The sequence below is a fragment of the Squalius cephalus genome, assembly GCF_949319135.1.
Source record: "Squalius cephalus genome assembly, chromosome: 3".
Taxonomy (NCBI): Eukaryota; Metazoa; Chordata; class Actinopteri; order Cypriniformes; family Leuciscidae; genus Squalius; species Squalius cephalus.
Window position 1 is genome coordinate 5509820 of NC_137124.1, and position 14225 is coordinate 5524044.

At 41.0% G+C, this 14225-nt stretch overlaps 1 protein-coding gene across 1 annotated transcript; it reads left to right on the plus strand.

Moving 5' to 3' along the window:
* The first annotated feature begins 7296 nt into the window (after nucleotides 1-7296).
* LOC307155218 (kelch-like protein 33) lies at nucleotides 7297-12115 on the plus strand. Its single transcript, XM_079865774.1, has 5 exons — nucleotides 7297-7580; nucleotides 8113-8790; nucleotides 8946-9885; nucleotides 9974-10144; nucleotides 11111-12115. The coding sequence occupies exons 1-5, from the start codon at nucleotides 7394-7396 to the stop codon at nucleotides 11631-11633; spliced, it is 2499 nt and encodes an 832-aa protein (XP_079721900.1). The 5' UTR covers nucleotides 7297-7393; the 3' UTR covers nucleotides 11634-12115.
* The last annotated feature ends 2110 nt before the right edge of the window (nucleotides 12116-14225 follow it).

Sequence of the window (14225 nt, forward strand, 5' to 3'; positions counted from 1 at the left end):
TTTTTTTAATACGTGGGCCGTTATAACCAGGGGTGGCGTCATTTCGTAATATGTACATAATATGTGTGCGTGCAACAAGCAAGATGTGCATTTGTAAATCAGGTGACAGGCGTGCATTGATTTTTATTAATAAACAGTGTCAGCTGCAACTGCAAAGATGAAGTTGACGATCACCGTCTCCATAGTCAACGTGCAGAGAGAAATGCACATCATGGATAACTTAATCAGAGAGTTGCCTATTTCTTTTCGTTTGAATTGTTTCGTTTAAAGACATTTCAAGCTTTCTTTAGATATATTTCTCATGTCTGTGAGGCATACACTGAGTTTTGGTTAATTTATGATGAGATGCGCTCCAGTTCACGTGCAATGCAAGTGACCGCGGCGCCTCCATGATTATATTTTCTGCTATATTTGCTTCTTATTTATTAAATACAGGTAATTCATTGATGAAAAATGGATTAAAATTAAGATACAATCTATACAAAATGAAATTCACTTTCTAAAAAACAAAACTTAATGAAGTGGTTAAAATCATATCTGACCCACTCCATGTCTCTCGATATATTGTGCATCCTATCTTACTCGTGCTGTTCACTTTTCATAATCAACATAGATGGAAAAAAAAATAACATTATAATATTTTAACAAATATGAAACTAAATGAGCTTATTTAATGGCTACAACACATATAGTAGGCCTACAGACTCTCTATTTGTAAAATTGCTGCACATTCATTTACTTCTGAATTTTGCACACATAAGTTGAAAGGCATTTGTTTGTGCATAGTAAAACATATCTGCAACATTTATCAAGTTCACGGATAATTGCGCGTGGATTTATTCATTATTATCTTAATGAATAATGCAACAAGGACGAAACATGTAAACTGCGTTGTTTGTTTATTCAGAATGGAATAGATCGCAAATGGATCCGAATGAAGAAACGTAAAAAAAAACGTGAATGAATGATGAACACAGAAAATGAACAAGAATGAACTTTGGATGGCCTAGGAAGAGTAGGCCTAGGCTACAACTCTAATATAATTCAACAAGGTTTTAGAATATAGAATATTTTTTAAACAAAATCAATATTTTTAAAGCCTATTATCCCGGGCCCGGTGTGATGCGTGAGAGTGGAGGAGACACTGCGCATGACACGTGACGTGTTGCATTTTGTAACACAAGTGCTTGATCAAGGGCCCGGCCCGACCCGGCCCGAGGATAGTGGCGGGAAATATCGGCCCGACCCGGCCCGTGTGTTGCTTAGGCAGCCGCCTTAGTTCCAAAGTGCTGCGGGAAACCTAGCATATGTTCTTTCTTAAAACCTGTCCTCCAGCTTTATTCTTCAAGTCTACCACCAGTCTGAGGAACAAAAGTATTTTTCTATTTATTTTCTATTCAGCATAATCAACAAAATAAAACTCCTTACAAACAATAAAATATTTGTTTTATTTCATCAGAATACACTGCTACTTTTGAACAGCCATTAAATTAAGTGGAAAAAATGCTTTTCTTAAGTTCCTGTCCCTTAGGACGATTTACACCCTTAGGAGTCCTGGCCAAGGTTCGTCATCAAGGGTCCTTGCCTCTTACTGATAGCTCCTTGTTGGCTGAACAGAGTTTGGTTCTCAGAAATAATACAGTATCTCTCCTCAACGGCTTGCACTGGGCGATAACGAACAGGAGGGACCTTCAGTCTCAAACGCAGGGGACAATATCCCCAGCCCGATTCGTGGAACCTTCATGCTTGGCCCCGGAAGGGATCCAACTGAGGGACACTGGGTTTTCAGCTGATATCATAGAGACCATTCTCAGTGCTAGGGCTTCCTCCACTAGAAGATGTTATGCCAATAAATGGGGTGTCTTTGAAAGGTGGTGCACTGCACACAATGCAGATCCAGTTAACTGCCAGATTGCTTCAGTTCTGGACTTCCTGCAAAGAAAAAAATGATCAGCAGGCACATGCCCCGCCACTCTCAGGGTTGATGTGGCCGCTTTATCTGCTTGCCATGCCTTGATTGACAGGGTGCCACTTGAGAAACATCCTCTGCTTGCCTGCTTCGTTCGTGGAGCCTGGCGGCAGAGGCCTTCTGTTAAAACCAACATCCCTTCATGGGACTTAGCTATGGTCCTGGAGGGTCTGGTTGAGACCCCCTTTGAACCTCTAGGGTCAGCGTCTGATAAACTTCTGACTTTTAAGATGGTTTTTCTTATGGCTATCACTTCTTTAAAAATAATCTTGCATCCTCATCCTGACTAACCTAAGGTTCCCTTCTCGACCGTATATCCAGTCACTCTTGAAGCCTTCTGCCCTACTCTGTTCACAACGCCGGGTCAGGAGAGACTTCACAGACTGTGTCTAGTCCATGCTCTTCAGACCTACGTCCACCGCACTAGCTCACTGGTGTAAGTCAGAGCAACTATTTGTTTGTCATGGAGGCCGTAACAGAGGTGGCCGCCACAAAACAGACAATTTCACATTGGGTAAAAGAGATGTTATTGCCCTTGCTTCTGAGGCGCGCAGTCAAGCTTCGCCAGTAGGCATCAGGGCTCATTCTACTAGGGGGGTCTCTTCCTCCCAAGCCTTGGAGGGGGTTGTCCCCATACAGCATGTTTGTGATGCGGCAGGCTGGTCCTCTCCACACACATTCATTAGATTCTATAGTTTGGATGTTCATGCCACTCACATGTCCTTGAGTTGACATCACAAGCTCATGCCTGAGACCTTCTTGTGTTCTTGTGCGCACACACTACACAACCCTAAGGGGTCCAGACACCTCCAAGCACGGCGGCGTGGGTATTCTCGTTCCCAATGCGCTGATCAGCACAGCATCGATTGTAGCTTTTGAAAGGGAATGTCTCAGGTTACTTGATTGTAATCCTGTTCCCTGAAAAAACGGAACAAGATCCTGCGCTGTATTGCCATGCTGAAGATGTCCCAGGACTGCTCTTCAGACAAAATATCCTGTCGATGCAGCTGTGGCTCATCTATTTATAGCCTTGCGGCACACACGGTGAGAAGGGGAACGAGACACTGTGTCTTCAGGAGGACACTTTGGGGAACGCCTTCAGCATGACTGGTGTCTGAAGCATGTTTAAATGCGTCAATGTCGCTGGCCGATGACAGTCAGTGACGGCACTACTGGTGCAACCATGAGAATAAAGGGCACCTATATTAGACGTCACCAACTTTGTCTGAAGAAGATGTAGACAGGCAGGCCAGTCTCGTTCCCGTTCCTGTTCACAGGGAATCATGGTTACATGCGTATCCTGAAACGCACCTTTTTGAAAGGGAACTCGCACTGCGTACTCTAGAGCAGTGGTTCCCAAACCTGTCCTGAAGGCACCCCAACACTGCACATTTTCTTTGTCTCCCTAATCAAACACACCTGATTCAACTCATCAGCTCATTAACCCATGTGATAATGAGCTGATGAGTTGAATCAGGTGTGTTTGATTAGGGAGACAAAGAAAACGTGCATTGTTGGGGTGCCTTCAGGACAGGTTTGGGAACCACTGCTCTAGAGGACACTTTGGGGAGCAAATACCCACGCCACCATGCTGAGGGAAAGACTGGCTAAATCACTGTGACAAGCACAAATTCAACGGACTTAGATGCCAGAGTAAGATTCACTTACTGGTAATGCCAGCCTCTAAGCCAGACATTATCTTTAAGGGAATACTGTCACAGGAAAACAATGGTTCCCTTGCCTGTCACTCACAACCTAAGTGAGCTGTCTACTTAAGGAACCCACTTTCAGGGGGAGACAACTTCAACCTTAGTATTGACTCATGAAGGGGCTGCCTACTTGGAAAGCCATCCTGTGGGGAGGCAGCCCAGCTTCATGAAACATAAAAAAGCTACCTACTTAGAAACCCACCAATAGGGTTAGGCATGAGCCTTACATGAGGCATGATATATAGGGTTATCTGGTTCAACCCCTAAACACCACAGGGGAACATTTTAGTAGCAACATTCTCCATCCCGTCTTACCTAGAGTCAGGATCTTGCAAGGCCAGCACTCCTAAATTAAGGGTGCTCAACCAGTGGGAAGGGATGCAAAGCTCAGGCATACCCACTTCTCACCAGGGCCCAGAGATGGGTTCTCTGGGGAGCTGAGGACCCTTTAAGTGAGGGGAGTCCAATGCTCACCCAATACTGTGATCCCCAACTTAGACTAGGCTAGAAGCAGGGACCATAGACCCTAATAAGGAAACCCTATCAGGGAAGGGTGAACTACACCTATTAGAGGAAATTAGAAAAAAAATCGACAAAGTGTTAGCCATACTAAAGGCCCCTAAAGTCTGCCTGAGCGTGAACAAAGCATGAAGGACCCAAGAGAGGGTATCCCACTTACAGTGATAATATGTGCAGTTATAATATGAAAATATATGGGGAGAGCATTGCTATAGTGTGACGATACTGTATTGCCATAGGTAGCACATTAATGTTAATACTTAATCAAAACTAGTTAGCACAGTATTTGGTCATGGTTACACTTGAATTGGTTACAAATTAAATGTAAAAACTGTACAAAACACAAGTAATTGTACCAAGCATGTATGTAGATTGCTACCTAGAGAGAAAGAGAGAGAGAGAGAGAGAGAGAGAGAGAGAGAGAGAGAGCAATAGAGAGAAAGAGAGGAAGTGTAGAGAAAAAGAGAGAAGAAAGGCAGAGATCAGGTAGAGAGGAAGTGAAAGGCCCCCAAGATGAAGAGACAAAGAAGAGGACCCAAAGAAAGGGACCCTGAGAAAAAAAGAAGAGACAGACCAACTGTTATAATCTACTTTTATCTCTTCCTTGAACATTTGACTGTAACCCAAATGTGAGACATTCAAATTGACCAGTCAGAAGATTACAGCTTCCCCTGCTGCCCCGTGAAAACTAAAAGACCCTGATGTAAGCACATCTTAGCCTACAGTCCTTGATCCCTATCAGCACCTTTAGGAATTCCAAATGGCAAAAGTCTTTGTTGATTTTCAAGCCTACAGAGGGCATTGACAAATATAATAGTAAATATAAAAAATATTTTTGTTGTTCTTCATCCTTTTTTTTTTTTAAATTTTATTTACCATTTTAAATCTCTTTTAAACAGATGTCATTTGCATTGAAATTCCAACAGGCGTGAGAGTGGCTTCAATTTCCAGATTCTTTTGGTCACTATATTAATTAAGCCCCTTTCACACAGCGCATTGAACCCGGGAAATTGCCGGCAAATTGCCAGAACGCCTTCTGTGTGAACGCAAACACGACCCGGGATTGATGCCGGCATCGATGCCGGGTTGGGGACCTAGTAACATTGCCGTATTCAGTCCCGGAACGCGCGCTGTGTGAACAAAAGCCGTAATAATGCCGTGTCGCAGTGATGACGCTGAAGCGCGGGATCGTTCGCCAGCTGTGAAGCGGTACGTAATGCGCAAGTTTATGATCGAATCAGAGAAATAAATGCACAAGCACAAATCGCAGCTCATAAGCAAACTGAAGACGCTGCTGAGACATTACAAGTCACATCGATGTCACGTGTCTTTCCGGGACATACACGGGTTGTGTGTGAACGCACTCTCTGATTCCGGAAAATCACTGGCAGTGTGAATGAACCAAAATCAAACGAACCCGGGTCAAATCCCGGGTCACTTTATCCGTGTATTTTCCGGAATCTCTGTGTGAAAGGGGCTATAGAAAGGCAATTATGCATTTCTAGAGTCTTAGCATGAGCATATTCTCTCTGTCTGTCTCTCCGTGGCCTCTTGGCATCTCCGGTGGGATTCCAATCCAAGGCTGACAGTGACATTTGCTCCTCTGTTTGTGGCTCTTAAAGAGCAACGGGTTTCCATCTGTTGTCTCGCTTTTTCACGATTTCCATACATGGACAGACAAAAGACATGGAGAAGCCTTATGATCCAGGCTATGTGTGTGTGTGTGTGTGTGTGTGTGTGTGTGTGTGTGTGTGTGTGTGTTTATTAGAAGAATTTAGCCAGGCAATGTTATAGCAGTATGCAGTATTATTATTATTGTTAATGACATAAATGTCATATGAAAATGTTATTAAAGTGTTCAAATAAACAAACAAACAAACAACAAAAAAACTAAAATGTTTTATCGTGTAAAGTTTCAGTTAAAGCATTTTTAAAAAGAAAATTAACCTTCAAGTCTATAAATTGCTTGTTTATACCTGCCCTGGACTCCTTGACCCAGATAGCATTCCCAGGCTGTGGAGGAGAAACATGATTCCACTGACTCAATCAGAATCTAATGCCAGCCATCACATGCTCCCGGAACATACTCCAAAATGTCTTATGGCCCAGAATAGGGGGCAGTCGTGGCCTTATGGTTAGAGTCAAACTGGTAACCCAAAAGTTGGAGGTTTGATTCTCAATACCAGCAGGAAACAACTGAAGTTCCCTTGAGCAAGACACCTAACCCCCCCATGGCAAAATGGCTGCCCACCGCTGCTGGTTTGTGTGTCCACAGTTTGCAGTGTGTGTGTTCACTACTCATTGCTTATAATGTGTGTGCACTAACTTGGATAGGTTAAATGCATTTGGCCAATTCCGAGTATGGGTGGCCATATACTTGGTATCTGGAAATTGAAGCCACTCACACACCTTTTGGAATTGCATTTGCCAATATGATAAATATCAACGCAAATAGCATCAGTTTAAAAGAGCTTTAAAATGGTAATAAAAAAAGAGGATGAAGGACAACACTTTTTTTACCATTATATATGTTTGGCCTTCCAATTCATGTCACATAATAGTCACTTAATAGAACTGAGCCAGAACACCGCAGGCACATAGTGTTCTCACGCAGGCAAAGTCACGGAGTTCCTCTTTTAAAATCATCCCAGTGCAGTGTTGAGTTGTGGAAAGTACCAGTATCAGTGCAAAAGGTAATTTCTTTTTAGATGTTTTAGATGTAATGTGACTGAGAACTGCATATTTCAACACAATAAAGAAAGCGTAACATTTATTAGACTGATATTTTAGATTTGGAAGACATTCTTTGCCATGATGTTCTTTAAACACAATGGTGTTTACAACCTGTTTTTCTTTTAATCAAATTGAGTGGTACAGCTGAAAAGTAAAAGGAATTGGTGACATTATCTGAAAAAGAATGGTGGAGCACGTGATTACATTAGATGGCTTGTGATGTGATCATAGTGAATGCTAGAGGTAAAAATAGCATTATGATGATAACATTGTGAGCTTGTGAGACACTGATCTTTTTTGCATACCTGACTACAGCATAAGATCCCACATCAACAGAGAGATTCAAGAGAAGTTAAGAAACAGATTTGATGCAACTTGTTCTGTTTTTTTGTTTTTTTATTTTTTATTTTTTTTTAACATTAGTAAAGAAGTTTTTTGCTTTTTATAGAAACCTGAAGACACAATGGCAATTGATCAGCAGTGTCTTCAGAGAAAGTGGAGAAGTTCATGGAGAACAGTCAGAGACGATGAAAACATGAATGATGGAAATGGATGGATGAATATGGGCGAAAAAGAGGATGACTGGGAGAATCCAGTGGAGGAAAATGAGTGGTCGGAAGAAGAGGAGCTGCAAGTACAAGCATATGAAAGTGAGAAGGCTGTTGATGACTGTGATGGATGTAGTATTAGTTTTCCTTTAATGCATGTAAACAGTGACAGTGACGTTATGTGTACAAATAATGATAAGGCAGGTGATGAAGAGTATGCCAATAAATATGACAACAACAGTAATGTAGAGAATGCTGATAAATACGACAACAAAGATAATGATGAAGAATATAGTAACAGTTTACCTATTAAGGTGATGATACACAGGGCAACTTTTTGGGCAATGTTGCTGGACAATGTTGCCGTCAACAGGCAACCAGATGAGACAGGGCCCATGACCGATCTAAATTATCCAGATATATATTTATTGCCCATTTTCAATGGGAAAGTGCCCAAGCAACAATCGATTGGCAAGATTGCCCAGCAACATTGCTCAAAAAGTTGCCCTGTTTATCATCACCTTTAGGTCTACAAATGGTGACGTTTCAGTTGCTACATGTAAACATATAGATAAAGGCACTGATAAACCTCACGATAAATATGATGATGACGATGATGATAACTGTTTTGCAGCTGTTTCCGTCAGTACCAATGACATTGGAGATTCTGAAAAAGACTCAACTTTTAGAGGTTTAACATTTAAAGAGCAGCAGATGACAGACTCATCAGATGAATATGATGGCCATTGCAGTTTTGAAGATTTTGATGATTGCGACATGTATCCCAAGAAGCTATACTCCGATCCAGCGTACCCAGGTGTGGTTTTCGAGGCTCTGGAGAACATGAAGTTGTATTCTGTCCTCACTGACTTGACCATCTACACAGAGGACGGACATCAATTCCAGGTTCATTCTATTGTCCTGGCTGCGGTCAGTAACCTTATTCAGTTGAGGCTCAGACAGAAACCCAGACAAGAACAGATTATCGCATTGTGTTTGGGGCCCGAGGTTCATGGTTCGGGGTTGGCAGCAGTGGTAGAGTTTGCCTATACGGGGAACATCAGGATTCTGAACAAAGCAAATATGGAGTTGGTCAGGACTGCAGCTGTTAGCCTTGAAGCTCAGAGAGTTCTGGAACTCTGCACAGAGGAGGAACAAAGAGAACAGGACAAGGCAATAGGGAAGAAAGAAGGCAGACAAAGTTTTTCTGCTAAGGAACATATGAATGATAGTCTACAGCATATCCGACAGCTGTGGACAGAGAGAGTGGGATGTGATGTGGAGCTTGAAGCAGAGGGAAGAGTGTTTCATGGTAAGACATTTGTTAATATGAGGTTTAAGTTTCCTAAGCATAAATTAGATGATTCCTTCATGTTGTAGAAATGTAGACATCAAAGCATTAATTTGATCCCCTGTGCATTTGCGAAACTGCTCGTAAACTTGTATTTATTTCCCACCCCCTTGAAGCTCACCGGGTGCTCCTGGTTGCCAGCAGTGACTACTTCAGAGGCATGTTTACCAGCGGTATGAAGGAGAGCAGGCAGAAATTGGTGTCTCTGCAGTTAGTCAGGGCTGCCAAGTTTGAGGCCCTCCTCCACTACAGTTACAGTGGGGTTCTTGCTCTTGGATGGGGCTGCGTGTTTGATCTCACCTGTACATCTCTTCAATTACAGTTTCAGACTGCCTACTCATTATGCCTTAACTTCCTGGAACAAGAAATAGATGCTTACAGCTGCCTGGACGTTGTATCTTTCGCAGAGGCCTATGGGATGTCTGACCTACTTGCACTTGCCAATAACTTCATCTTGAGGCACTTTCAAGATGTGTCCATCACTCCGAAGTTCCATGATCTTCCTGTGGAAAAATTTAAGAAATACCTTCAAAGTGACTCCCTCTACGTTCTCTCTGAGTTGCCTGTGTTCAAAGCAGTCATGTCTTGGATCGAAGCCTATCCCAAACAACGGGTGAAATTCTCCAGAGAGCTGATGGGGACCATCCGCTTTCCTCTCATGACCTTTAAGGAGTTCGATGAAGTCATGTCTGTTACATCTTGGCTTAGAATTGTTGCCAAAAATGTCTATAAGTCTCTCTTTAAGGAGTTCTTCTCCAGTTCTTCAGATGTCCAGTCAAATATCAGGGTCTACATGCCTAAAGACACTATAGTCCTTGTTGGGGGTGAGAAGATCACTGATAATTTTGACAAACATAGACCCTGCAGGGAAATGTGGTTTAGCAATTCTTTGCAGAACCATGTCGGATTGGTGAAGAAAGTAGAGTGGAAAATGCTGGGAACTTTACCCGAGAAACCAAGATTCAGTCATGGAGTTGGAACGATAAGGGGGAAGCTTTACGTAGTTGGTGGACGGCATTATTATGGCAAAGCTGATACAATGAAATGCACCTACATGTAAGATGAAATATGAGGCTTTTTCTGTCTAACCTTGTTCAAGTTTACCCCCTCATACTATGGACTACTTGTTCAATCTCTGATTTAGGTATGATCCTATCCAAAACTTCTGGCAAAGGTTGGCTGATATGCATGAGAGAAGAGGCAGCTTCGCTGTAGTGGTCCTGAATGGTAAACTATATGCTATTGGAGGAGAGAGATACTCGGGGGTCAACATGGAGAGTGTAGAGGTCTACTGTCCCAACACAAATTCTTGGAGGTTAGTACAGTAAATAAATAGCACACACCACATCAGCTGTTGTTCTTGAAACATATCTAGCAAGTAATCACAGACCAAACACAACTGCAAACCCTAAACCATGTGTGAATGTTGTTCAAGACCGAAACCCCAGATCAAACCCTTACCCTAATATTTGATTTAGGGCTGGGCGATATATCGCATGACATTGCTATGCGCATCTCGTCAGTAAAGCCGGTTCCTTGATTAGTAGTAAATCGCCATCACCTGCTTTCAAATGGAGCAGCATTTACTACACAGAGCCGTAGTTCACTGACAAGCTAAGCCATAATGCATTAATTATCGCGGACGTATCGCCTGCGATAATTAATGAGATATGGGTCAGCTTGTCAGTGAACTACGGCTCTGTGTAGTAAATGCCGCTCCATTTGAAAGCAGGTGATGGCGATTTACTACTAATCAAGGAATCGGCTTTACTGACGAGATGCGCATAACAATGTCATGCGATATATCGCCCAGCCCTAATTTGATTTGTTTACATATAAAGGTAGGCGCCATTTTTAACTTTGAACAAATGAAAACAAGTTTGAGATTGATAGATGTACTGTACTGTCTTAAGGTCTACTTTTCACAAAATATTTTCAGGAGGTTTGTGTCACCAGGAATTGATCGACAGCCAGGTTAATAACATTACTTACATGTCTTGTATGTATTGTATGTCTATCCCCCATATCCTCATTTTCCATGATTAATTAGGAATGTTGTTTCAGGACTAACAACAATTTAATTCTGAATCATGTCCTACTTCAATAAATAACTTTATTCAGAGTAAGAGTTTAATAGTAGATTTAAAGTAGGTAGATTTAAATATCATAGATCATATTGTGAATGTATAGCAAAAGTCAAATTTTTTCGAATAGCTTGGTTATAATAGTGAGTGATGCTGGTAAACCTGGCCCTTCTCTTCTTAATTCTCTACTTCTCCAGTTTTGTCTACCCATTAGACCAAGCTCTATGCTGTCATGCAGCCAGTGTATGGAATGGCACAATCTTCCTATCCGGAGGCTTAAACAGCCAGTACCAATGCCTGTCGTCTATGATCCTTTACCACCCAGAACGAGGATCCACTAACCTGGGTGAGATGAGAAATGACAGAGCGCTGCACTGCATGGAGACCCTGGGTGACCGTCTGTACGTGGCTGGTGGGGTTTCAAGCGATGCTGATGGCCATCTGGTAGATCAATTAGGCTGTGAGGTCTATGACCCTGTGGCCAACTCCTGGAGTGCCATTATGCCAATCCCAGTGCCTCATGCTGGGTCAGCATCAGCTGTCTTAGAGGGGAAGATCTACGTTATCGGAGGCTACTGCCATGATAACTACAAAGATATCAAATTCGTGCACCGCTATGATCCTGCAACAGCACATTGGGAGAACATGAGCATGACTCCAGGCCCGAACACATGCATAGCGGCCTGTGTGATGCCCATACCTATTCACCTTAGAAAGTAAGAGGAGAATATCCTGAATACAACAAATTATCAATACACTAGGGCTGCACGATATGTCATTTTAGAATCAATATCGCGATGTGCGCATCCACGATAGTCACATTGCAAGATGTGCGATGTCAAGTATAGAGATCGTAGTTGATCTGTGATCCGTACAGACCAACTGCCCCCCGGTTCGGAACGCATGTGATTCGCAGTTTATTTGCAGAGTTTTACCATCGTAGAGTGAATGTTAATCATTTGCATGTGTTGCAAGTCCTGGCACTTTAAACATAAAACACAAGACGACTGGAACTTGCGCACTGTTTTCTGACACAAAGTCACGCAGACAGAACGTGAGCACCGAATTCAGTTCTATTTCTCTTCTTTTTGAGCTTGAATAAACACTGTCGGTTATGTGTTGTAAACAATTGAGAAAGAAAATGGATGCGTATCATTATATTGGATCCTTGCATTTCTTCTTAAAGTAACGGCAGCCTAATATACCCGCAACTGTTTGTGTCACCAATGTTAATCAAACAACAAAAGAGAAAATTGCTTTTGTAGCTTTAACAAAGATAAATTGTATGAATTAATTATATTAATTATATTTAATTTACACAGTGAAGACTATGCAGTGTTATTTTACATTTGATTATTCAATTGCTGTACCTGAATACGGTTAGACTAAACCCAAAAATCTAAATCACTGCATAATTTTCATTTGTATCTTTGTTCTATTTGATCTATCTATGCTTGTAAAAAAAAAAAAAATTCTCCCCAACAAAATCAACCCAATTATCCTAGAATGATTAATTCTTTACAAATTGAGCTATTAAAATCATCTGGTGACTTTTTCATATCGCAATGTATATCACAGAAAAACAAAAATGTTGTGCAGCCCTACAATACACACAGCAAGGCAATGGTTGAGTATTAACTCTTTCCCCGCCACTGATGGAACATTCTGAACATAAACGCTTATTTGAAAATACCATTAACCGGTTAATAACGTTATTTTATTGTTCTGTTTAAGATTTTAATTTGGCAGTCAACCAATCATGAATTCAAATAGTAGAACCTATGCAAATCTGACTTTGACGCATCCAACGTGAGTGAAATGCCCGCGCTCAGTTGTCAAATCATCCTCTGTAAGTCGCAAGGCAATGTGCAGGCATTAGCTATGGATCGCAGGAGTTTATCCAAGGATATGTTACCATATCCGATTCTATCCAGCGTGGTGTGTTTTGAAACTAGCGAAAATTGCAGGTTACTGTAGAACAGTTTTTACCATTGTTTAATAGATTTGGCAAAAATCATGTGTTATAAAAGACAAAGTGTTATGCACAGGATGACTATATGGCAAATTCCAGACAAAGACACTCCGCTCCTCAAATACAGTTTTGAATAAAGAAAATGCGGTACTTATAAAATAACCAGTTTTTTATTTACCCTTGCACCGCAAACAGTCTCCAAAATGCGTGCGAGGTTTGGCGACAGTTTAAGGATCCATGAAGTTATGAGGTTTAGTCACAAGCTCTGGTATAAAGTGTAGGCAATTTTTTTTGTTTTTTTATTAACCAGTATTTTTTCTAATTAATCCGTTTTCGGAACGATACTGTTAAAGAAAGAGCGCATAAACAGAAATGTTAAAATACTGATTCTGCTCGGAGTGAACGATTGGATTTTTTTTTCTTCTGTTTTTTAAGCCCTGGATAAAGCATTGCTTATACATGTTGTTGTCTTTAAAGAACATAATTTTCTCAGCTTTATGCCAGATTTTATATGTATATAATATTTGTTTTGAGCATTGCTTCTAGAATAAACAAAAATAAAGGAAAATAGTTTCTTAGTACTGTGTGCATTCAGTTTATTAAGACGTTTATTCAATATTGTGATCTAGGCTATTACAGTACAATTGTGACCCTGGACCACAAAACCAGTCTTATGTGTATTTTTTCTAAAATTGAGATTTATACATCATCTGAAAGCTGAATACACAATCTTTCCATTGATGTATGGTTTATTAGGATAGGACAATATTTGTCCGAGAAACAACTATTTGAAAATCTGGAATCTGAGGGTGCAAAAAAATCGGAATATTGAGAAAATCGCCTTTAAAGTTGTCCATTTCTATTGGCGATAGTGCTGCATCCATTCACAAAAATAAATGTTTTATATATTTAAGGTGGGAAATGAGGAAGTTAAATATGAGAAATCCTCCCATCTAGGGATGTACAGTAGTGGCCAAAAGTGAGGTCTGGCCTAGGAAAATTGACATCTTTATTCAAATAATATTAAAGATTGTGTGAGCACATTGTGTAGTTGTGCTTGGAGTCAATTGTTTTATTTGTGACAACACAATGAAACATGCCAAATTGTGCAGACATATTTTTTTGGCAGGCTGTCATACAAAGAAATTATAAATACATGTAAAAACAAGAGTGAACCATACCTTAACCAAGTTTAGTGTTTTGTTCTTCCATCATATGGAAGATGGTTATCCTCATATTTTGATGGTTTAATCGAACTTGTAGGGCCATTAAAACCAAATATCCCCCTCAGACATCACTTTTGGCCACTACTGTACTCACTTAGAAAAACTGGAAACAGT

Excerpts from the sequence above, each read along its gene's own strand:
- LOC307155218 (XM_079865774.1), top strand. The coding sequence starts at position 7,394 with ATGGCAATTGATCAGCAGTGTCTTCAGAGAAAGTGGAGAAGTTCATGG. Across the intron at positions 8,791-8,945 it reads AGAGGGAAGAGTGTTTCATG|CTCACCGGGTGCTCCTGGTT; the intron begins GTAAGACATTTG and ends ACCCCCTTGAAG. Across the intron at positions 10,145-11,110 it reads CCCAACACAAATTCTTGGAG|TTTTGTCTACCCATTAGACC; the intron begins GTTAGTACAGTA and ends CTACTTCTCCAG.